This window comes from Gopherus flavomarginatus, chromosome 7 (assembly GCF_025201925.1).
Source record: "Gopherus flavomarginatus isolate rGopFla2 chromosome 7, rGopFla2.mat.asm, whole genome shotgun sequence".
NCBI classification, from domain to species: domain Eukaryota; kingdom Metazoa; phylum Chordata; order Testudines; family Testudinidae; genus Gopherus; species Gopherus flavomarginatus.
In genome coordinates, this window is record NC_066623.1 from 53,560,642 (window position 1) to 53,586,624 (window position 25,983).

A 25,983-nucleotide genomic window follows, 5' to 3' on the forward strand; every position below is an offset into this window, starting at 1 on the left:
TTATGCCACCAGGATAGTGCAGTGTGAATTTGCAGGGAGCTGTAACAGCTGAGTGCGAAAGCCCAGCCCTGAGCTGAATCGGAAAGCAGCAGAACAGGATGCCAAATTACAGACGGCAGCTGCTACTGTCTTGAAGATACTATGAAGTCTCTCGTCTGGAGTATCTCTTATAGACTCGAGGAGGCAGCTGCCTTGGCATTGTCAGGGATTCCATGGTATCACAGAGCCCTACCCGAAGCTTGCCAGACTGCGCTGAATATTAAGGATCTTTGAAGTCGGAGGAGAGGCAGTTGTATTAAAAAAAAAAGAAAGGGATGAACTGAAGATTAAACATGTATGGGAATTATCCTCACTTCATTAAGTTTCCTGCTGGCTTTGGCAGTAAGTATTACACTTGCACTTGCAATTTTAGCCTTCTGGGTTAGCTAGACAGACCGTTCAAATTGCCAGAGTATGTGAATGGGAAGTATTAAAGCATTTACCTAGCTTCTAGTTAGCCATAACCTTACAATGGTCTTTACATGCTTCTGAGTGAAACTGTCTTATTATTATGAACCCCATCAACTGCACCACAACTGAACTAGTCTACCTAGAAATTGTGCATGCTTGGTCCAAGCCAGAGAGGATTTTTTCTCTAAAGTTTGGCATTGATTGGACAAGACATTTGAAAGATGCATGTACTTATTTGTGTGTTCTGTGAATGGTGGATATTAATCAAAGCAATAGGATAATATCACATAATTATCTTTCCAATTGGACTTCTTTACCTGTTTGTGTTTTCAGAGGAGAGAATTGATTTTAATACAGCAGTTTTTCCTCAAAAAACCCCATAGAGAACATTCTCTTTCCTGTCCAGTGCAAGTGCCCCCACGCCCTGGACACTGATAAATAATAGTCTGACACATTGACAAATGTAGCAAAATGGGACTTCAAACGAAGTGAGGCAGGCGTCTGCAATGGACTTTGGTTATAATTTGTGATGCACCGTGATATGCCGCATGCCAATGGGAAGCTCTGAGCTGCAGGAATCAGAACTCTTGCAGGGACTATAGGCTTTGAATTTCTTGAGGTTGATCATTTTTGTTACTTTTTGTGTGTGAACGGAGGAGATGAAGGACAGCTTTCAGCTGTAGCCGCTCAGTTTGGGTGCCAAACATAAGACATAGTGGGCCCAATTCATTTTTTGCCCTGCAGTTGGTGCAGGCACTTATACTAATGCAGAGTGGGTATAAAATGCTGCTAGATCAGTATATTTGTGTGTTACATCTGCTTTGCATTAGAGTAAATGACCACACGCAGAGCAGAGTAATAATGGATCAGTTCCATTGTGACTCAAATTGGGCACTCATGTGTATGTATGAATGAATGTTTTTTGGGGGTATTTTTGTGATACTCACAAAAACCAATGCAGCAGGCATCTCAAATTCGGCATGCGCCCAAAAAATTGGGCACTTTTTGAAGATATTACCATTAATGGGTTAAATGTACTGATATGTTGTACCATGGATTCTCAGCCTGGCATCTGAGTTTTATAGAGACATTGGGAAGAGGTGTCTGAGTTAAATGGGAGAGGGTCTTGGCTAGATAGAAGGTGGTTACGGGGCCGGGAACCACTGTGTTCCATTATACAAAGCTCTGGAGAGGTTTTCATTTGGCTCTTTCAATATTTATACTTAGCGTTTCTCACACTTAAACTTTCCTAGTGACTGCTTAAACAAAATCTGCAATTAAATGACAAAGTGAAAGTGTAGATTGTGTTGTGAACATTTACCATAAGTATGCAAATTATTGCTAATGCAGGGTGATTCTCCAAACATGTACCTTAAGTGTGTAAATGATTCCAAACCATACTTTGAGGGCAACTATGAGGTGTCTATATAGCAATGCATAGCATCGATTTCTCAGCTAGCAGAGTTATATGAGCTAGTGTCAAGGCTGACAAGTTGAAGTACCAAACCTTTTTTGTCTTCTCGAGTCAGCTTACAGCTCCACTGAAGTCAATGGCTCCATATCACTTTACAGTCACTGGTGATGATGTCTCCTTGTTTTCACACACCGTTAACTTGCCCAAAACATTCTCCTTTCAGTCTGAATTTTTCTATGATTTGGTTTTGGCAGAAAGGGGAAATGTGTTTGGAAAATCAGAATAAAATCAATTTCTGAGTTGTGGGAGGGAGGAACCCATACTTTTCTCATTATTAAAAAAAAACACACCACACTCTTGTTTTTGAACGGTGACATAGCTAAATAAATGAATAAAACAAATGCTGAAGTTTAAAATGGGGTAGGGCCCTATTCCTGAAGTGAGTTCCTCCAGGGCATCACTTTCTGCTGCCAAGGAGTTTGGGCAAATAGTTGTTAGTGAGGTTTAAATGTGAATGAAATTGTTTGAGGAAGAAGAGAGATATTTTTGCTCCACCCGCAAAGATAAATGCAGCTTTTATTATAATGGTGTTTTGCACCCTACCAACAGCTCAATACTTTAGAGAATTTAATTGTGATAGGGAAAAGGTAGCACTAGCATTGTCTGAAACCAGTTTATTTCATCTGTTTGTCCACTTTGAGAGGCGCCTGTTGATTGAGGCACAATAAACTGTGATGCCAACTCAGCAGTGGTTGAAGGATAGAATAGAAATTGTCCTTTATAACACCTTAATTTAACTCAATGGGTTTGACAGCGCTCAATATAATTCTTAATAATTATTAATTTCTTTGTATTCTAGCAGCTCTCACAATGTGTTAGGCACTCTACACTGACATAGGGAGAGACCCACACAAAGATAAATGCTTTTGGGGGCTGGGGATTTAATGAAAAGCTTTATAAGTGACTGCAAATTCACTTCAGAGACTACTCAATGAGCCATGTGTGTTGTTTGACAGCATATTCTCCCTGCCTGTGAGCGGATGGTTGGACAGGAGCCTGGACGGCTGCTGGGACAATTTGTGAATGAGAGACTGTGTCTGACTCTGTATTGCAAATCCTGAGCACTCAAAAACTATTAGTCAGCTCCGCAGAATCGTGATTGTCTTTAAAATGATGATTTTAAAGAAACAACATTTGGGGTTCTATTTATCTAATTTTTTTTGGAACCTATGGGGTCCATTTGAGCCAATTTTAAGCTCTTCTCTGCCACTATGAAGATTAGAAACTTTTATTATGAAAGCTGAGATTTTTATGTATTCATGTGACTCCAGGAGTTGGGGCTTTAAGAAACACACCAAATATTGCAAAGCATGATCAAATCGTGAGAGCTGGCAATACTGCTTATTTAAACACACATAGCAAAGTTCTCCAAAACCCTGTCTCAGCTTCAAGACCAAGAGGAAGCAATGGCTTTGTGTGTGTAGGGGAATCGTAAAAGCTGCAATTTTAGGATCTGTCAGCAATGTTTGTTGTATTCTACATATTTTGCACACCCTTATGGGAAAGCCCTATGGAATTTAATAGGGAGGAAATCAATAGGGATGTATAGAAATTAAATAGGGCTTTAGGATATATTAGAAAACAATATTCTCTCTCTTCAGTTGTATCACCCAATGGCATTTAGTAGACAATTATATTACAGGAATCTGTAAGGAAGGACTCCCTGATTTGGTCATCAGCAGAGATCAAACTTTGGGCCTCTAGTTCTTCAGTAAAGACAGCTATCAGTTGAGCTAAGGGACCAAGCTGATTAGTTGGGTCAAGCAGCAAACCGCTGTGGATCAGCCACACGGGGATACAAACACACATGGTCACTGTGTCATGTCTGGGTTGCTTTAGTAAGTTGTTGTTTATTAAATTCTATAGGACTTGCACACAGGGGCAGCTCCAGGCACCAGCACACCAAGCGCTTGGCTGGGGCGGCAAGCCACGGGGGAGCGCTCTGCCAGTCGCTGCAAGGGCAGCAGGCAGGTTGCCTTCGGCGGCATGCCTGTGGAGGGTCCGCTGGTCCCATGGCTTCGGCAGACCTCCCGCAGGCGCGCCACCGAATCTGCGGGACCGGGGACCTCCCGCAGGCAAGCCACCGAAGGCAGCCTGCCTGCCGTGCTTGGGGTGGCAAAATACCTAGAGCTGCCCCTGCTTGCACATAATGGTTAACTCTAAACTTTCCTTTAAATTAAAGGGAAGGGGGCAGTGTCACATGGGAGGTTAATCAATCATGGCCCTTCTTCCCTAACTAATTTGCATGCTTCATTTCCGTTAGTTGTAATGAGTCAGCATGAGGGGGTCTGTAGATGTGTAGATTCTCACTGGCAAATTGCTCAACCCTCATTGTTGCATCTTTTTAAAGGTTCCATGGCTGTACCTCTGGCTTTTGGGCTCCATCAGAGGGGAGCCCTGCTCTGAATGGGCTGTTGGGCTGACAGGTGTGGGACCTCCACTGGGCTCTGCTTCCTCTGAAGCATGTGGCCATCAAATGAGGGATAGGGATGATGCCCCACACTTCCCCACTTGTCTACCCTGCGCCTTCACAGCCCTGCTCCTCTGCTCCTCACATCCCTCGTCGTGCCCCCCCCCCGCAGTGTCACCACATGGCAGCTTCCTCGCTCCTCTTGGCTCCCCATAGTGCTGCTTTTGGGTACTGGGGGAGCAAGGAGAGTGTTATGGGGATGGGGGAAGAATAAAGCAGCTGTGTCGGATGCAGTGGGGAGATGGAATGGGGATGCAGGGATGTATGTGGGCCTAGCGGGTAGAGGGGCTCTGATGGGACACTGGTGTTATGTGAAGTGGGGGCCTAGGGAGTCCAGTGCCTGAGCGCCGATGTCTTTGCATTCTGAGGGCTCCTCCAGGAACGTTGTCCCCACCCCTGCATACCGTATAGCCTGTTCTCCCCGCAACACACAACCCTCTTCCCCTCTAGACCTCATGCACATTTTTGGTCTCCACCCACTGCCCTTAGCATTGCTACTAGCCCCTTCCTCCTGCCCATATCCCCTACTTGCACCGACACCAAGTGTGAGAAAATATGAAAAAAAACTCACCCTAATTTATTTTTAAAAATTGGTTTAATCTGGGATCACAAGCACTAAAATGCCTTCCTCATGATTGCAGGGTATCACTACAAGGCAAAAGTCTGGTGGTTTGGGAGCCTTAATTGCCCATTTCCAGACCTTAAAATGGTTGGATTTCTTGTGGCTCTGAATTTCCTGGGTTACTAATGCTTGTTTTAGGGATAATTCCCACCTCTCTGTAATGTTTTTTTTTAACCTGCAGATTACTGATATGTACTCTCACCCTTAATATCACCTGTATTCTGTTCACACTAGCAAGGCACACATTTTTAACAATGGTCATCATTAACCAGTGGAACAGCTGACCCAGCGATGTGATGCATTCTTCATCACTAGGAATCTTTAACTCAAGATTGGAGCTCTTTCTAAAAGAGCGGGTCTAGCTCAACCTGGGGCTGATGCAGGAATCACTGGGTGAAATGCTACAGCCTGTGTTATGCAGGATGTCAGACTATATTATCCCCATATTGCCCTTGCTGGCCTGAAATCTCTTAGTCTTAATGTCATTTTTTGCCTACATACATAAGCAAATCAATCACTGTCTTCAAAGGTGAAACGCACTGCAAGTGTGAAATATTGTGAATGATTTATCGTTAGGTATTTTATTGTGAACATTTTATGTTTAATAATAAAATAGCCACTTACAAACCACTTGTAATCCAGAGTGAGTTAGCACACCTTCTCCCAGGCAGCATACGCAATTGTTTGGCCTCCATAAGCAGAGTTTCTTCTGGCTGCGAGTTAATTCATTTATTGTGTATTTCCACTTATTGGGTGTGAAAGGCTAATTGCAAAGTGGCTAAGCAGGAAAAGAAGGTAATCCTGATATATTTAGGGCATGTGTAACTAGGCTATCATGGAAATTATGTACTGCCGTTGTCCTCTCCTGAACTTTTGTTTCACTCTTTGCTAAGCCCAGGCAGTTCTGTCCTTTCTGAAAAAAATCCACAGCAACACTATCAAATTGGGACTATTGTTATTAAACCCCGAACTTTAGATCTTATTCGTAGCTGCTGGTCGCCCTGGGAGTCAATACCATACAACTGCTTAGCGTACAAATCTTTACATTAATACCAAAGACTGAAGGACAATAGTGAGAAAGTCCCATGAGGAGCCAGATTTTCAAAACAACCTGCCAGAAATTTGGACTGTGAAGAGGTGGCTGGATATGTGGATGGACACCTCCATTAATGGCTGATTTCAAGAGGCAGACTGGGCAAGTACATCCAAAGGTAGCTCGTTCAAAAGCTGGCAGGTGGTAGCAATGCAGAGAGAGCTGCAGTGGTCAGAATTGCTGCATCTGCTTCTGTTGGATAGAACCCCACAGAGTCTGTCTAATATACCTCCAGTCTGCCTAGAGTGGCAGGAAAAAGCCAGAAACAGTGTACAGCATTTACCAGTCCCATTTGCACAAATTGTGCATGCAATCTACATATGTTATGGAGTAGACGCCTTACTATACAGCCTGCCTCAAATCCATGAGTTCCTGTCTGCCAAAATCTGCCAATACCCATCTCATTTCTCAGTTCCTCAACTCCTCTTCCCTGTCCAGACCCCTCACTCTGGGTCAGCGTCTTTGCAGCTTCTGCTACATCAGCAGCCCTGCCAGATGCTAATCACTCTTTCCCCTGGGGCCTTTGAGTTGTTTCTCATTGGAGTAAGGAGAAGGCGCTGAGGGTCGGCAAGGTGCTGGTTGACTGGCAGGTGAGAGTGGAAATGGGGTTTCAAGAGCTGGCCACTTCCATGCTAGCCATTGGCTAAAACCCAGCAACACCACCTGGCAGACAGGGGAGTCAGGAAGCCAGAGGTGTCTGTCTACCCAGTCACTACCAGCTGTAGGTGAGATGCAGTTGGTCCTCCTGAACCTCCAAGTGATATTGCCCTCAGGAGCAGTGTGTGATGAGTTGAGGGCCCATATCAGCTGGTTTCAGAGGCTCCTGACCAAGGCTGAGGAGCAAAAGTGGTAACCTCTTTGCTCCCTGCCTGTCCTCTTCCCACCACTATCCACATCTTCCTCAGACCTGCAGGATGCTGCCTCAGCTCTTTCTTGCCTGCCCCTGTCTCTCAGAAGCTTAGCTGCCTGCCTGTGAGATGAGGATGGTGACACTTGCCTACCAGGGGGTTGGGAGGCTGTGTCAATGCTGGTAATGTACGTTGAGATTCTCTGGTAAACTTGCTTTATTCCATGTAGACCCTCGGGCCTTCACCTAGGCCTTCCATTCTTTGCTGGTTTCTTGCTGCGGTCTATACCTTGTCTGTACTTGGGGTGGCATGTAGGGTTCATGTAGCTACATGACATACTGAATGTCAGATTGCATCCAAACTCACTATGATGTGTAGTTACATGCGGCAGTAAGAGGTTCCGGTAGCCAGGAGGCAGCGGGACGCTATACTGCTAAAAATAACACGGAGTGGGCGCTGCTTGGGCACGTAGAGAGCTGTGTAGAGTATGTACCCAGGGGTTCAGGCCTGTAGGGCCTTCTGCTCTACTCTACTTGCCTAAGCTGTGCCTCACCATCTATACTGTTCTTTATACCCCTGATATATGGGCATGCCATGTCTGTACCCTACACACCACCATAAGCTTAGGCCTACTTGTAGCTTCTTCCCTAGTCATGTTGATAGGTTTCCTTTCTGCTTCTGTTGTATGTTTCCAAGTTGTCCTGGGTCTACCCTGTCACCTCTTGCGCTGGAGAGCCCAGTCCAATGCCTGTCTTGTTATGTTATTCGGTTCTTTCCTCCAGGTGTGCCCTAGCCACCACCTTTGTCTTTCCATAATTTCCTGGCCTATCAATTGGTTTTGTCCTCCTCCAAAGCCCTTAATCTGTGATCTTTTTTATGGCTAGTGGATATGGAAGATTTGTCTAAGGCAGCTGTTTGTGAAAACTTGCAGTTCAGGTAGTAAAGGTACTGGGGGAGATGTGAAATCCTTCCTAACCATTGCAGGAGCCAAGACGTGACATTTGATTACCCTAATTTCTCTAAACCAAAGATACTGTGGGGCCATTCTTCTCTAAGTGGGAATAACCCACACAGAGGAGAGGAGGTGTTCCAATTTATGGCATGTTTTTGAACTCTGTTTGGGGAGGGACAGATTTCCCTGCCTCAGGGGAGAAGTGAGGGTTGACTTGGTTGATTCTCTGGGGTTTCACTATGGAATCACTGAAGCCCAGCTGAAACCCAGAAGAAACCTCTCCATTGTTGAGCTTGGTAACAAAACAGTTTTTTTCTATGTTAGTGGCTCTTATCACAATGATTCCTGCAATATCGTGGGAATTTGCCTTATTTGCAAACGCCTCAAAGAATCATCAGCCACGTGGGTCGCTCCATTAACGGTCCTGCTGCAACGTGTGCTCCTAGATACAAGGTGTCGTTTCATGTGATAAGGATGTTCCATGGACTCATCCATTCTCGCTGTATAGGCTGGGAGGATCTGAAAAGGTTTTTAAATGTACACATTTTTATTTGTTAAAAGGATACATGTGATAAAGAATATGTCTCCAAGGAGTGCTGCAGTGGCTGTCTCATTTGCCACTGATGCTCGCTGGCATATTCGCTCGGAGATGAGAACTATTTGGCTTTGCCACAAAGTCCCCTTTATAAGTACTCATCTAGCTTGGCCTGCAGCCATGCCGCCTCAGGCTGAAATCTTGTCAGCTCTCTCAAGTTAAATAGGGTTAGTCCAGGTCAGTCTTTGACTAGGAAATCTCCCAAGAAAACCCAGGCGCTGCAAGCAGTGGTATTGCAAATGATTCAGTAGGGAGCATTGTGGTGCTGGAGGTGCACATGCCAATAAATTCTCTAAAAAAACCCAATGCTTTAACCTGGGATTTCCATAGCGTATACCTCCAGTGGCCATAGATATACGTTCAAATGCTACAGCCGCAGGAAAGATTCTCTTGTACCTTGTGTGCTAGAGGGTTGTGGTGTTTGGAACAGAAGGACAAGAATTCTCTGATCTCTGCAGCTCACGGTGGTAGTGGTGGCCACACATTTGTAATGGAACGGTGGAGGCCTCTTGTAACTAGCAGGCCAGGACATAACAAGAAGCAGCGGCCAGACAGATTCAGATTGGAAATAAGGTGCAATGGAGTAATTAACCATTCAAATGATTTACCCAGGGATGTGGTAGACTCGTGAGCACATGTGAAAGCCTTTAAATCAAGACTTGAGTTCTTCCTAGAAAAGATGCACCTGCCCAACCAGAAGCGACAGGCCTGATGCAGGAATTGCTCAGTGAAGTTCTCTGGCCTGTTTTCTGGAGGAGATCTCACTAGATGATCAGAGCGGTCCCCTCTGGTCTTAAAATCTCTGAGTTCCACTCTTTTGTGTGGGAAATTGCTGCCTCCAACACAGTGCAATGGTAGCCAAAGGGACACTCGACCTTGATTGGCTACAAGCGTTGTTTTGCTTTTATTCTCTGAGGATGCGGTTGCTAAGGAATTCCACCTAGGCCCCATTGAAGTCAATGCCCAAATCCCCATTGACTTCCAAAGGGAGCCCCTGCAGAATAGGGGTGGAGGATGTGCATAGCACACGTCCTCTGAAAACCACCAAGGGCAGTGCTCAAAATGTCAGCTCAGGTTCATGTCCCACAGGATGTCACCTTGAGCCACACAGTTACTGGCACAACAGACTGCCTGCAAAGCCTCTGGCTTCAAGAGAGTCCAGTCCTGATGTCATGAGCATTTCACTCATCTAGGTGCGTCAGTTCAGCTTGTGCCGACTTGGAGTTACAATCTTTACCCTTTGACTTTTCCAGTATTGCTTCCCCAAAAGGGCAGTGGGTGCCATGCACAGGCTGAGATCAGTCCCCAATTGGGATAAAATTTGGGAACAATATGAGCCACAGTTTGTGCCCCTGGTGCATGCAATAAATAAATAGAAGAACCAGGTGATTTTGTAAACAGCTGATTTGGGGAAAGGGTTGTTTCTTGGGAACCCCCTGCTTAAATTACCCCAAACTTGGTCTGCAATTCCTACTCTGCATCAACATGAGGCACAGCAAATTTCAAGACAATCCCAGTAAGAATGTGGACTTCAAAGTGCTTGGAACGGGTGACCTTTACAAAAAGCGATGCTCAACCTGAACTTCAACAGAGCTGGCACAGCGCTATAATTCACAGGCGGGCTCAGCCTCCTACATTTTTCTGGGACAAAGCCCAAATGTGTCACTGCTGCCTGCAGGATTCCTGAATTTTATTCTCCACCCACTTCAGCCAATGAATAAAAGGCAGCTACTGTATAGCGTCAGGGAGAGGAGACCTTTGGGATTGAGAAAACCAGGGAAGGAAGAGACAGGCCAGGAAATCCTTGATTTGCTGATCATTCTGATTGGCTGCATGGCTGCTCTTGTGGTATAGCCTGAGTCACAGCTGGAGATGCCATGTCTGCACTGCTGACTTGAGTGACACTAGCACAAATCCAGCTATTCGTGATGGGAGGCACATGCTCAGCTGCAGTATAGACACCCTTAGTGTGCTGGAGAGACATGGCTGACCAGGGCAGCTTCTGTGATGCTGCAGAGTGTATCTGAATTTTAGAGTGAGAATGGGCTGGAGGGGACCAGGTCTTTTCAATGGGACAGTGCAGATCTCAACCTGGAGAAAGGAGCACAATGGGAAATGAGAGGAACTCTGGCCTGAGCAGAGGAAGATGGCAAAAGACAGGGGCAACTCAGCAAATACAGTTAGCATGGTTTGAGCTGGGAAACCCAGCAGAGAAGGAGTTGGCAACACATAAGAGCTGCTGTGAGCTCGTCTATTTTCTTGTCACAACAGTGCACCATATTTTGCTTCTAATGGTGCCAAAGGAGAATGCATATATTGCCACAACTCAAACAGGCATGACCACCTGGGGAAACTGTCTTCCTTTCCTCAAGCTTATTTTATTTTTTCTTCTGATCATTGTATGATCTACTCAGATTTCCAGGGTGTGGGTAAAAGAAGATGCTATAACATCGCTTTTCCCCTGCGATGGTCATCTGTCATGGGAAGTATGCATTATTTACTGAATAGTAGAGCTGATGCATAGAGATTGATGCTTCCCTTCGTCCTGTAGGGTTGTGTAGAAAACAATAACCTTTCTATAGGATTCTTTGAAAACCATCCTGTAGAATTTAATAGAGAATTTTCTCTCTTCTGTAGAATTTTGTTGGATGGCTATAAAAACATATAGAAAATGTCTTGTTTTCTGTTCATTTCTATGGATGAAGTCGTGGCCATTCTGAGGCCAGTGGCAAAACTCCTCTTGGAGTGCAATTAGCTTTCAGAGTCCTTTCAATAGAACTGTATCACATTTTGATAGCACCCTATTGGTTTTATTCTGGTTATTTTTTCTACAAGACTTTCCCATAAGGGTGGATGTCTGTCAAGCAGTAGACTCAGTGGAGGGTTCCCACACTTCCTGCATCTGAGAAGCTCCCTCTTCTTGTTTTGACCTTCCCACTGTGTTCATCTGTGCACACCTCCAAGGATTTTCATAGTACTTTCTGGTCCTCTGAGAATCAAGACCTGCTGTAAATATTTTCTAGTTATATGGTGGGCAAGGCACAGTTGTCTTGGGAAGCGAAGTCTTGGATCTCTTTCTCCATAGAAATTAACTGTTTCCAAGATATATAGTCTCTTAAAAGCAAGCTACAAATGATTTTTTAAAAAGAGCTTGTGCCCCTTTTGCTTCATTGTGATGCATAAAGAAAGCCCAAAAGGATCCTTAGAAATATCAGGACTGGCAAATCTGGTCATCCCTAGACCTACTGGTGGACTTCTAGAGAGTCTCAGAGATGTTTCTTATGGACGTTTACACCTTAATTGACGGGCCAGTCGAATCTTTAACACACTAATCCTTTCTCCCAAGAGTATATTAGGTATTGGGGGTAAACAGACATTAGCAAATGCAAACTTGACAACAACAGCGTAACTAAAAAAGTCTTGTTTCTCTGGTCAAGTGCTGAGCTTTCGGTGACTTGTCACTTGTAGTGCTGTAATTTCCCTAGTTTCTCATTTATTATAGACTCTTCTGGGTAGAGAAGACATACCATCCCCCACTCACACACTGGCATGCACTTATATCAAGACCCTCACACTTATATGTACTTTTGAATCCCTGAGCACACCTATGCATATGCCCATGTATTTGACTGAATCTGTCTCCTTTAGCAGCTTCACTCCTGTGAAGATCCCTGGGAAGCAACCCCCATTTACGTTTCTGGTCCCTAGACAACAACAAGGATTAGAATTTACAAACTCAGTGGCTGGGAGAGAGGCATCTGATATTTTTACACATGTCAAGAAGCAGGCAGGTATGCAAACCTGGCCAGTTTAATTGGTTCTAACTCAGGTCCCTGCATTAGATGCTTGTTTTGGTGCATGGTGCTTTTGATATTTGTGTGAGTGAGCGTGCACGTGTGACTGCTTTCCGCTGGGTGGAACGTGGCTTGTGAATAAGGGCTGCTCTTTTAGCTCACTGAGTTTGGACACCTTTGCTTTAGGGCTTTGTCCATAGGGAGGATTAGTCATCTGTGTAGCACACCTATGTTGCGGCAAACTCCCAGCGTAGAGTGCACTGGTGCAAATTGTGGTTTGCACTGGTGCAGCCTAAATCATGTTCAAACGGTTTACATGGGTGCACCAGCACCACACCAATAGCTAAACCCACCTCCTCCCCTCTGACAAAACCTGAGAATCAAAGCTTTTTGTACTTTTCTTGTCTCTCAGTAGCTGGCTAAGGTGGTACCATAGGTCATGATGGCCTTAAGCTGTAATGTTATTAAAATGTTTAAAATGAAGTATTTATTGGCTTTCCTGTCAGGTATTTTTCTGCCAATAGGGCAGATCTTATCCATAGCTAATCTCCTCCCCTAACCCCTATCTTTTTGCTGTAGCAATGTATTTAATCAATACATGAATTTCAAAACCAACTGTTGCTGTCTGAGATAGAGAAATGTGCTGTGATTTCCAAGACAGGTGAAGTACTCACTCAGCGCCTCCCTTTAACTTCAGCATTTAGACATTTGATCAATGAGTGAAAATAAATGAACAAATAGACCCAGTCCTGGATCTGGAACTTATTGAAACTGCATTTACAAAGGGCTAAATACTTTTATGCTCGCACTAATCACATTTGTAGTTATCCATGCTCTGACAGGGTCATCAGACTGCATGCTGCAGTGTCAGCTAATCTCTGCAGGAGATGGGAAGAAATTTTGTGCACTATTGCACTGTTGGCTAGGAGGCTGGCTCTCCTTCATAGGTATCAGCCACTGCCAGAGGCAGGATACCAGACTATCTGTGCTCTCTTCCAGCATGGCAATACCTGGCTATGTTCCTGCCGAGTATTCAGACACTAAAGAGTTAACGTCATTGTATTGCTCTTGTAACTTGTGTCCAGCCATTCCTGAGCTAATAAATGCTACAGAAGGATAAGGGCTCAGTTCATCTTTTTCTGATGCTGGTGTGAATCAGGAGGCACCCCACTGAAGTCAGAGGAGTTACACCAGCGTGAAACCAACATGCGCCAGGGAAAATCAGGCCTCATGTTTGGTGCATGGCTGCAAAGCTAATCTGGAGTCCAGTAAATATGAAAATTGAGCCAGGCTTTCCTATAGGCAGGTGAGAGCTGGAGCAGGTAGATCTGAGCTCTTTCCCCTCCCTGAAACTGCAGTGGGGCTGGGATTCTTGTTTTGCTCAGCCAATGGCCTGCCCTTCCCCTTCACACTGATACATTGCAGTCGGGCAGAATTTCCAGGATTCACTTGTCATGTTTCATTACCTGACGGACAGACTCTGGGACCATGTTAGCCTGCTTTAAATGTCATGTGTACCAAAGTCGTCGGGAAAGGCTGAGATTTCAATCCCTCCAGGCTGCTGCTGGTGCAGAGATTTTTTTCCCCTGGATTTAGTGTCCATTCACATCCACAATAACATCACAGTCTCTACAGAAAGTCTTCTTCTTGCTGGGCCACTTGACTCTCCTCATCCCCTCTAGGCTGACATTTTCTCCTTGTCAACTGAAAGATAAGAATAATTTTGCTGTCCCTCTGTGGAGCTGTTACAAGTGTCTGGGCTTTGTTAAATCAGGGATGTGGAGCCTGAGTGTAATTTGCTAGCGTAGTTTGTTTTATTTACGCTACATACACCTGTCTTGGAAGAGAGGTGGTCGCAGACTGCACACAAGCCATCCCCTCATTCAGGATTCTCACCCAAACCCCAGTGCTCAGGTCCCAAGAAAGAAATCTGCACCAAAAAATGACTCTAGTGAGAGAGGTTAAGGCTAATGACAAATACTCTTGCTGTTTGCGACAGCTCCCCCAAAGCATCGACATCAGCAAACCAACTACCGTGTTTTGTCAAAGAAGGTATACTGCTTCCCCGCTAACAAAAAGAATGTGTAACACTATGTGTTACAGCGCCATCTAGTGATTGCCACCATAACAATGCTATACACGCCACACTTGCATAGCAAGATGGTTGGGCTGTGATGTTGGTTACTTAGTTTCAGTTCCTGATTCTGCCACCCACTTGTTGTGTGATCTTGGGTATGTCATTTAGTCTCACTGTGCCTCAGCTCCTTGTTTGTAAAATGCTTCCTGTGTCTGTTTAGACTGCCAGATCTTCGGAGCAGGGACTGTCTCCTACCATGTGTCTGTACAGCACCTAGCACAGTGGGGCCCTGATCTTGATTGGGGCCTCTGGGCCTTACTGTGATACGAATTACGACATTTTCACTTGAGAATTGTAAAGCATCTTACAGATGCTGAAGCCTAACATTCAGGAGTATTGTCTCCATTTTATGGATGAGGAAGCTGAGGCACAGGGAGGTGAAGTGACTTGCCCTGGGTCACACAGTGAGTCAGCAGTATTGTTGGGACTAGATCTTAGGCATGCCCCTGACTCCTAAGTGTGAGACTACTCTCTTAATTTGTGACCAGGCAAAACTCCCATCATCTTCATTGGGGTAAGGATCTCATCCCTATGCTTCAGTGTGGTGCCACTGAAGAGGCTAATAGATAGCAGCAGCTTTTGTTTGCTGCTAATCCCATGGTGATGAGAACCAGTGGGTCAGAGGGTCTTGGGTGCCAATAGTAGTTCCTTGAGCCATCCGTTCTTCAGGTTCCTATAAGTCACTGTGCATTAACAGTAACTCAAACAACGCAGCTGGAGTCCATACAAACCTTTCTTTTTGCCGTGTGCTCCACAGAAGCCTGTCCGAGCAGCCACAAAGTTCTGTGAAGGGTAGTTCCTTGTTCAGTATCTAGAGCTGTCTCACGTGTGGTTGACCCCCATAATTTTCCTTTTGACCAGCCAGCAGTGATAGTCTCCAGCCATGTAGACAACTGGGAGCTCTTGCTTAGTCTGATTTCTTCACTGACAATGTCTTGCCTGACACAGCCAAACGGTTTGCAGTGTTGTAGTCATGTTGGTCCCAGGATATGAGAGAGACTAGGTGGGGGAGGTAATATCTTTCATTGGACCAACTTCTGTTGGTGAGAGAGTCAAGCTTTCCAGCTTACAGAGAGCTCTTCTTCAGCTAAATACACTGGGCCTTGAATGACAGTTTCATAGTGTCAAACCCTGACACAAACCATCTGCCATATCCATTCTTGCGCTGTGTTTAACCACAGTGTCATACTTCCACAAGCGCAATACCATTCTTGGGTGAGCTGGTGGTTCTATGTACTTTTTTTGGTTCATGATTGCTTTGAAAGGCTTGTGCTAAAACTCCACTGTGAATTTTCTCCCCTGACAGTGCTATCTGCCCCTGCCCAGCAGATCGCTCCTTCACACTGCTCTTTTCAATCTGTGCACAGTTGTGTTTCCATGGATGGGAGAGACTTGGACATAAACGGAAAGCCAGTGGTGTTTTGCAGTAGTAGCAACCACCAGTTCTCTCTTAGATGTGTCCACCTGAACGATTGCCTCTTTATTTAGATCATGTTACGCCAGTATTTGCCTGTATTGGCAATCTGTTTTTTCATTTGGGTCAAGGTAATGTCTTGCTGGGTGTCTGATTGAAACACTGACACTTTCAGAAGGAGATTTTAGTGGTGACAAAACTCCTGCAAAGTGCGATGTGAATGTGGAGAGGTAAAATTAACATCCTTGATGTCTTATCTAGCTCTACACGATTCCCTGGTGGCCTCCTCTTAGTGATTGCTGCTATCTCTGCAGGGTTGGGCTTGATAGCCACTGCTGTGTCACATGACCAACATTTATCCTCAGTTGCTCTGCTGATGCATTTGGCTGGATCTCACTTGACTCCCTTTTCTCTCGTTCTCTGAAGCCAGTCACCTATATGGGTGCTCACTCATACACACACGCATAGAGACATTTAATGGCACGCAGTATTGCCAGCCCAAAAGTCATGAGTTAGTCCCCCAAAATCATGCTATTTTTAAAACTTTTTTTTTTAAATTTGCCTTCTGGATTTTGAATTTTTAGGGTTCATGTTTTCAAACTTTTCTCTATAGTCAGAAGAGCTAGAAAGTTACTTTTTTAAGCAGTGCAAGTGGAGATTCTCACATATTAACATGGCTCCATGATCTGGAATTTAAAAAACAACCCACAAATGTTGTAATAATTTTTTTGGTCTTTCATGAAAGCTGACATTCCCCCATACCCACAGAACTCTGGGAGACTTCCAAAAAAAGTGACACCCTTGATAAATTTGCAAAAGATGGGAACGCTGTCTGCAGAATATCTCATGACCACAGATGCACAGTGGGGTCTATGCTGCTGTTATGCTTTTCTGCCAATAAGCGTTACAAAAAGCACATGCTTGAAAAGGTGCACAAAGTACTGGGGGCAGTTCTTCCCTTTAGTCACTCCGCAGCATTTCCTCTGCCATGGTTCTCAACACCAATGCATGTCATTGCCAATGGCTGTAGCCCACAGAGCTCAGTGTGTCTTTAGTCCATTTTCTTTTTGAAGCACGGCTTAGGATGAAAGAATACTGAAAGATGAGCAGGTAAATCCATACTGCCCTTTGGTAGAGGTGGTCTAAATGGTTTTTATTTTTAATTTTTGTGTTCTTTTTTAAAAATATTTCCATTTCACTGGGTTCAAAAACTAAAATACAAATGCTATAAAAACAGTTACCAAAATGCTTATAAATGTTTCTTTTTTATTTTCTGAAAACCAGTTTTTTTGAAAAATGCAAAATTTCAATAACATTTTGGATAAAAATTGTTGCAGAAAATTTTAGAGGAGACCAAAAAATTTAGACGACATTAACAATTTTTTCACAATTTTTATTCTTTGGGTGGAAAAAACAGCCTTTTTCTATAAAAATTCAGCCCATTTACTTTGAACAAGGGCAGCCAACTCTACATGTGGAGTATTAACTGTGGTTAGCAGTGAGCTTTCTTTGTCCAGTTTTATCTGCTGTCTGGCACCCAGGAGGCATCAGTCAATTTTGTTACCTTATCAAATATAATCCTGTTGCTTGACAGCTCTGTTCCGGTCTTGTGGATTTAGGCACTGTCATAGTTGTAATGTGCATGGTTTCTGCATGACCACCAGGAAATTTATCCCCTTGGTAGGGTCATCTAATGTGACAATTACCCCTAAATTTTCCATCTTCAATTTCTTCAGCCAATAGACTGAGGTCCACTTTAATCTGGTTTGCCCCAGGAATCCTCCATGATACATGAAATACATATTTGTATTCAGTCTTCTGTCTTAGCAGGCGTTAGCAACATTGGACCTGGGATCTTCCCCATTGTCATTATCAGTTTGATCCGTGTCAGATCTGGGCATGCCTAGAGGCTAGAACTGTGGCAGTGCATCTGTGTTTGCAGTGTAGGATGTTAGATATTTTGTCACCTCACTGTCTTCACACCTGGCACATTCCATGGCTTACTTACCTAACAAAACGATTTATGGGTGGGTGTTGTGAAGGATGTTCAGAGCTTTACTGTGTGTAAACTGATTTGTTAATTTTTTTGACGAAAGGGAGGAAGGTTGGTCTTGAGGTTAAGGCACTGGACTGGCATTCTGGAGGCCTGGATTCAATTCATGGCTTTCCTAGAGCCTTCCTATGTGACCTTGGGGCTCGTCTACGTAGGGAAATGGACTGGAATAAGCTATGATAGAAGAGATGCTTGTATGACCACTCTGTTCCAGAATAGAAGTGATTTTATTCCAAAATAATTACTCTCATTTGGAAGCACACTAATTATTTTAGAATAAAGTGACTTTTATTCAGAAATAGAGAGTCCACAAAGGGAGCTATTCCAGAGTAGCTGTTCCAGTCAGTTTCCCTATGTGGACAAGCCATTAGTCATTTAATCTTCCTGTGCCTCAGTTTGTTATATATGCACAAGGAACAGTAATACTTCCCTAGCTGACAGGAACGATGTTAAGATACATTCACTGGTGTTTGCAAGGGGTTCAGATACTGCAATGATGGTGGCTGTGTAAGTATCTGGATAGACAGATAGATTTCATGATTTTATCAGACCAAGATACTCTTTTCCTATAGCAGTGAGACTCTCAATGCTTTTAACACACATTAATGAATTAAGCCTCCCAATAACCCTGTAACGCACAGGTAAGCATTATTGTCCTCATTTTCCAGCTGGGGATAACAAGGCCCAGAGAGGTGAAATGAGCTTGCCCAAGGTCATAGACTCATAGACTCTAGGACTGGAAGGGACCTCAAGAGGTCATCGAGTCCAGTCCCCTGCCCTCATGGCAGGACCAAATACTGTCTAGACCATCCCTAATAGACATTTATCTAACCTACTCTTAAATATCTCCACAGATGGAGATTCCACAACCTCCCTAGGCAATCTATTCCAGTGTTTAACTACCCTGACAGTTAGGAACTTTTTCCTAATGTCCAACCTAAATCTCCCTTGCTGCAGTTTAAGCCCATTGCTTCTTGTTCTATCATTGGAGGCTAAGGTGAACAAGTTTTCTCCCTCCTCCTGATGACACCCTTTTAGATACCTGAAAACTGCTATCATGTCCCCTCTCAGTCTTCTCTTTTCCAAACTAAACAAACCCAATTCCTTCAGCCTTCCTTCATAGGTCATGTTCTCAAGACCTTTAATCATTCTTGTTGCTCTTCTCTGGACCCTCTCCAATTTCTCCACATCTTTCTTGAAATGCGGTGCCCAGAACTGGACACAATACTCCAGTTGAGGCCTAACCAGCGCAGAGTAAAGCGGAAGAATGACTTCTCATGTCTTGTTTACAACACACCTGTTAATGCATCCCAGAATCACGTTTCCTTTTTTTGCAACAGTATCACACTGTTGACTCATATTGAGCTTGTGGTCTACTATGACCCCTAGATCTCTTTCTGCCATACTCCTTCCTAGACAGTCTCTTCCCATTCTGTATGTGTGAAACTGATTGTTCCTTCCTAAGTGGAGCACTTTGCATTTATCTTTATTGAACGTCATCCTGTTTACCTCAGACCATTTCTCCAATTTGTCCAGATCATTTTGAATTTTGACCCTGTCCTCCAAAGCAGTTGCAATCCCTCCCAGTTTGGTATCATCTGCAAACTTAATAAGCGTACTTTCTATGCCAACATCTAAATCGTTGATGAAGATATTGAACAGAGCCGGTCTCTAAACCCAGATTCTGGGTGTGGGCTTGCAAAGACTGTAACTTGCAATTTCCACTTACTGATATCCAGGCTGGGGATGGCATCCAATGTGAAAGGTGCCTACACTGGATGGCATCCAATGTGAAAGGTCACACAGGAAATCTGTAGCAAGGCTTGGGACTGAACTCTTGTTTCGCAATGTGTGGTCATTTCTCTTCACTGCATGAGCAGCCTTAGATTTGCTGTCTGATTTTCCATCTTTAATGTTTTCTGATCTAGCTGGCCCATCTGTGATCTGCGTTACCTACCATTAACCTTTCAGTGGAGTGGTATTTCTTCTGTTGGTTTTCTCAAAGCAGAACTCTCATGCCTAGAGTATTCCACTCTGAGTGGAGAGATGAGGGTGCATAGGGGAAAGGTCGTCACAACTGATTTTCCATGGCTACCATTGTGGTTCTCAACCGGGGTCTATGTACCCCTGGGGGAACGCAGAGGTCTTCCACGGGGTGCATCAGCTCATCTAGATATTTGCCTAGTTTTACAACAGGCTACATAAAAAGCACTAGCGAAGTCAGTACTAAACTAAAATTTCATACAATGACTTGTTTATGCTGCTTTATATACTGTACACCAAAATGTAAGTACAACATTTATATTCCGGGTGATTTATTTTATAATTATATGGTAAAAATGAGAGAGTCAGCAATTTGTCAGTACTAGCGTGCTCTGACACTTTTGTATTTTTACGTCTGATTTTGTCAACAAGTTGTTTTCAAGTGAGTTGAAAATTGGGGTATGCAAGACAAATCAGCCTCCTGAAAGGGGTGCAGTAATCTGGAAAGGTTGAGAGCCACTGGCTTAGAGCATGACTGTTAGTTTCTGTTGGCTTTGCAGGCAAGGCAGCTTTTCTTCTTTTAACATTGCTGCAAAGTTGTTTATGTGACAGTGTTTGTTATTTTACCTGAAGTAACAATCAAATCTGATTCAGAGGGAAGCTGCACAATAAAGATGGGAAAAGGTCAGCTTCCTGAATAACATTAAAGACATTTGTCAGAGTCAAGGAGGACTGGATTTTGCTGTTATCAACCCATTTCAGATTTAATTCTGCACAGGGAGGGGAAAAGGTCTTTGTCAATTCTTACTTTTGCTTTTTGGATCAATTTTCCCAGTGGGAAAGGAACACATACCAAAAGGATACAATGACAACCACAGAAGCCTTCAAGGCAAAGAGAGGTGGTCTTGATTAATAGGTAGAGCAAAGGCACGAAAAGCAAGATTTCTGTGTTCTCATCCGAGCTCTGCTACCAAAGTCCTTTGTGACCTTAAGGGAGTCACTTCACTTGTTTCTTCCTCAGTATCCCCAGTGGGGGATATAGTGATTCTTCAGCTGGAAGAGAAATTATAAGGAAAATGTCCTGTTCCCTAATGGTTTCCAAGTAAGAACACTTTCCCCTCAGGAGACAGGCCCTTGACTGTTATCTAACTCAACCAGCCTCTTCAAAACGTGGCACACTTTCTAAAAATGTTCAGCTCAGAGAGATCCATGTATTGTTTTTTGTGTTGTTCAGTTGGATTTAGAGGAACACAGCTGACTTGTTCTAGTTTTAAATGCAGAAAAATGAATGTACTTTTCAGACTCTGTGTTTCTCGGTATTGTAAGTGCAGAAACTTGAAATCTTACCCAGAATCCATTGCACTGATTTAGCTTGAGATGTCAACCAAAGAGCTTTTATCAGTACCACATTCATTCAACAGAAGAGGATAATGATATATAATTTGCAAACTGGCATGAGTTTTCAATTCCAGCTTTTTTGGCACTGATTATCTTAGCATATCTTCCAACATGATAATCAAAGCAAAGGTTGTAATAAGAGTCTGAAATAACTCTTGAAACTGGAGCATTTTGATACCAAACTAAATGGACAAATGACCCAAACAGTATCATGGGAGGCAAGATACGGACTAGATGGGTCAAAGTTCTGATCTATATGGCAGGAGGTGAGATAACAGTGATCTGATGTGGAATTGCAGGGGGAAGGATGCTGATCAACAATCTGCTCTTGGTTGAGGAGGGGTGAAATGCAAGACTGGATGAGTCAATGGTATGGTCTGGTATGGCAGGAGGCCAGACGAGGTACCAGCAAAATGCTCCAATGGTCTCAACCAGTGCAGCTCCTCCTTCCTTTCTGTATACACTGTCATGGGTGTGTGATGCTGGCAGACCAGGTGCCAGCTCATGCATAGGCCTCATTAAACACTGACAAATACATAGCTGGAAACCAGTCTGGCTCACCTGTGTGTTAGCATTTTTAAAATGGGCATTGGCTTTATAGAAATGTGTTTAGCGTTTGGACTTTCTGAATGGTTTGTGAGTTGCTGCCTGCATTAATCTCACTTGGAATATCTGTATCCCAAGCTCTAAGGTATTATTTTAAGTGTTTTGTTCTGTAACTACAAAAGTGTTTGCTTTGAAACTGCAAACCCCTCCAGTCAGGAGAGAAGCCTTACCAAGTGTGAGATACTAGCTTACCACAAGAAGTGTCGCCTCCTGCCCAGCAAAATAAGGCCCACAGACATCAGACAAGTCATCCTGGAACAGTGGACAAAAGACTTTGTTGATTGCTCTGCCAACACCCAAGAAGTGGAGACGTGCACAAACTCTTGTCCCATCAGCTTGACCTCTGAGGGAAGGGGATAAAAATCCCTGGCAAGAAAAATTACGTCCCTTTCTGCTGTTTGGATTCTGAGGGGCAAAGATTCCTAACATAAGCAAAGACCCCTGTGCACCTTGGACTTCTAGGGAGAGGGCAGGACTTCTAAGGAGAAGCAAGGGATCCCCAGCTGTGCAGCTGGGGTCAGCTCTAAAGAACATAGAGAGCTTGCTCATTACAGCAGCTTCTATCACTGTTTGAAACCTAAGACCGTAACTCATTTGTGAGTATATTTTTACTTGTTTTAACCTTGTAAATAATTGTCTTGTTTCTTTTCTTCAGGCAGGTCGACACTAGAAATTTACAGCTGCAGCTGCATTGCTGTAGCACATCTGATGAAGACACTCTAAGCCAACGGGAGAGAGCTCTCCCATTGGCTTAATAACGCCACCTCTGCAAGAGGTGGTAGCTATGTTGGCGGGAGAAGCTCTCCCACCAACTTAGCACTGTCTACACGGGCGCTTAGGTTGGTATGACTACATGGCTCAGGGGTGGATTATTCACCCGCCTGAGTGATGCAGTAATACTGAAGTAATTTTGTAGTGTAGACCAGGGTTTAGTTAATAAATCTTCAGCTAGCTTACTATTGGATTGGCTACAAGTATTGTCTTTGGCATGAGATCTGAGGTAAATTGACCCAGAGTAAGTGACTGATCCTGAATATTTTTGTGATTTTTGGTGTAAGGGTCCATCTGTGACAAAGGCAGGCTCACCTGGGTGACAAGGCACATCAGCGTACCCAAGGGGACTGTCTGTGACTCCATTATAAAGGCTGTTAGAGTGCTTGAGGAGTTCACCCTTGGTACCTTGTTCGTGAAATCGAAATGAAGAACTCACAACCAATTTGGGGTTTGTGGCCAGGTTTGTAGCAGTCTGCCCTGAGGTTGGCACTCACGCTCATGAGCCACTCCGACAGGGTAATCCAGAGTATGACCGATATGGAGAAGATATTGGTCTGTTTTCCCTTCCCCCTCCCTTTACTAAGGCTTTTCTCCTGTGCTTTCAGATTCCCCCGTTCACACCAGTTCTACATCGGTGAGCTCATCATCAAACTTTTCCCCAGGAAATTCAGTGGATGGCCATCCCAGCTACCTGGAGGCTCCAGTGACTGCTTCAAGGACTCTTGCGTCTCCAATGAACACAATAGGATCACCTGCAAATGTGCTAGGCTCGCCATACAAAGTCATTGCTTCATCCATTGGATCTCATTCTGTTTCCCTGTCTTCAGCTCCTGGCATGAATTTTGTGGCGCACACCAGCCCTCAGGTGGGTACCAGTGACTCTGTCCTTTTGCTACAGCTCATTATATTTCTGGGATGAATGACCGAGTTTGAACACTTAGTTTTCAGCGGTGCATGTTTAGCCATTTACAAGGATCTGACCTAAGAGGCCCTCTGATTGTTCCTAAATAACTCCCATTAATATGGACAGAGAGAATAGGCCCTTTTCTATTTAATTTAGAGCTGGGTGAATAATTGATTTTTCAGTTTGGTGGCAATTCCAAAAAAATGAAAAAAAAATTGGGTTGAATCAAATCTGAATTCTTTTGGAATTTTTGGGGGAATCAGAAAATTCTGTTTCAGGTTTGTTCTAGCTGGGGACTGAGAATCTGGGTTGCCTACATCCCAGCTGATAGCGCTAACCCCTGGGCTTCTTGGTCACAGGGGAGGGGTAAAAAATGAACAGAATCTCCTCCTCCTCAGCCCATTTTGGGGCTGGGCAAAGCTATTTGTGTCAAATATTTTGGGTTGACCAAAACTGCATTTTTGGGTTGATAAACTATTTGTTTGAAAACTTTCACCCAGCTTTAATTTCATTACATACTGCATACTGCTTCAGCTTGTGTTTGAGTTTAATAATACTGTTTAGAGAGGGACAGTAAAAAATATTCACAATTTGCAACACTGATGAAAAATTGTCTTAGAATTTTCAAATTCAAATACAAAAATAGGAATTTTATATTGCAATGGTTTTTTTTCTGTCTTTTTGAACCTGTTTTAGTTATGTGCCTATAATTGGCCCTGGCAGGATCAAACCGTATGGCAGTGGTTCTCAAACTTTTTTTTTTTGCGGACCACTTGAAAATTGCTGAGGGTCTCAGCGGTTCACTTAATGATCTTTCCAAATGTTGTTTGTACTGTTGCTAACTATTGTAAAGCGCTTTGGATAAAAGCGCTATATAGAAGAAACCTTAATAATAATTAACGTTTTTTTATTCTACATATAAGAGCACACAAGTCATATTTGAATATCAATAGTCGTACCTTTCTACTGCAATGGATGTGCCCTCTCTCCCCGACCGTTGCAGCCCCCGAACAGGGGCTGGGAAGAAGGGGGTTCTCTCCCCCACCACAGAGCTGAGACTAGGAAGGAGGGCTGTCGCTCCCTGGTAGCTGCAGCCCTGGAGCTGGGGAAAGTCTTCTCTTTCTCTGGCTGCTGCAGCCCTGCACATCTCAAATTCCCCTCATCCTCTCTTATCACTTCACTGCCCCCTCCAACCTACTCCCTGTTCCCCCCCAAGGCCACCACCTCACCTTATATGAGGTCCAGGGTACAGGCACCTAATCAGTGGAGCCATCCCTGCATGGCTCCACTAATTAGGTGCATGGCCCTTCATTGTCTTGTGTGCAGCCATCCAGGCGCACACCTTAGAGGGAACCACCTGAATGGAGCTTGCGGCCCATTGGTGGTTCACGGACCACAGTTTGAAAACCTCTGCTCTACAGCATTCTTGTGATTGCTTTGTTCAGTCCATTGTTAAATAAATGCCCTGGCTAAAACTGGCAGGTGAGGAGCTTAATAGCAGCCATGATGAAGTATGTAGGTGCTGCTGATTTGTTATCATACTAAGGTTGGTGTGAACCCTGTTATTTAAAAACCAGTTGTCCACTTCCGGCCTACACTCCTTGATGGTATCCCTGTAACTGTGCTGAGATGACAAGAGATGCTTTCTGATGTGACCAGGGGCACTTTGAATTGGCTTGGGAGATGTTTGGATGCCAGTGAAGACAGCCCACGAGTGGACTGAAATACCCCATGTGGTAACTGGGCTTCCCAGCTTAATGCCAACAATGGTGGGTCTGATTCCCAGTTACACTAAGGCCCCATTAGGCCATTCTGGCAGTATAAAGGGACCATCAACACCCCCCTCAGAAAATCCCAGCACAGGGAACCTCCCTGGCCTAAGGGCTTCCGATCCTCAGAGCTGGTCTAAGAGCTCCACACCAGCGCTGACTCCTTGCTTCTGGTGTAGGGGGTAGATTGGTTGTACAGTGGCAGTGCAGTGTTCTGTGGTTATTCTCTGCTTCCCAGGGCTAATAGGGAGTCATGGGAAGCAGTTTACATTCCAGCAGCCCTGAGGCACCTCTGATTTGCGCCAGGGATCAAATGTGCACATAGTTCCAGAATATGAGGTGGCTTAGAGACCTCCCTCTCTACCTCAAGTGCAGGAACAAAGTAACTGAGAACCAGGTCCAGGGTATTTTGCATAAGTGAAAATGACTGGCTGGAGTTAGCCTGGAGTTAATATTCAGCACCAGGGACAGGTCATGAAGGAGCAATCCCTGAGAGCCGGGCAGCAGAGGGAGAGAAATGCTGCTGAGTGACACAAGACTGCATTACATTTACCTGCCCATTGCACATTCTCCCAGGCAAGCAGCTACTATGAGACTTCTGAACACAAGATATCAGCAGTAGGAAAGCCACAGCTGGGCACAAGTGG

At 44.2% G+C, this 25,983-nt stretch overlaps 1 protein-coding gene across 1 annotated transcript in view; it reads left to right on the forward strand.

Moving 5' to 3' along the window:
* Nucleotides 1–273: 273 nt before the first annotated feature.
* RXRG (retinoid X receptor gamma) overlaps nt 274–25,983 on the forward strand; it is a 56,337-nt gene continuing 30,627 nt past the window's right edge. Inside the window, exons 1-2 of the mRNA XM_050963279.1 lie at nt 274–381; nt 23,269–23,528. Of these exons, the coding sequence (XP_050819236.1) occupies nt 333–381; nt 23,269–23,528 (309 nt within the window). The 5' untranslated portion in view covers nt 274–332. The remainder of the gene's footprint in view (nt 382–23,268; nt 23,529–25,983) is intronic.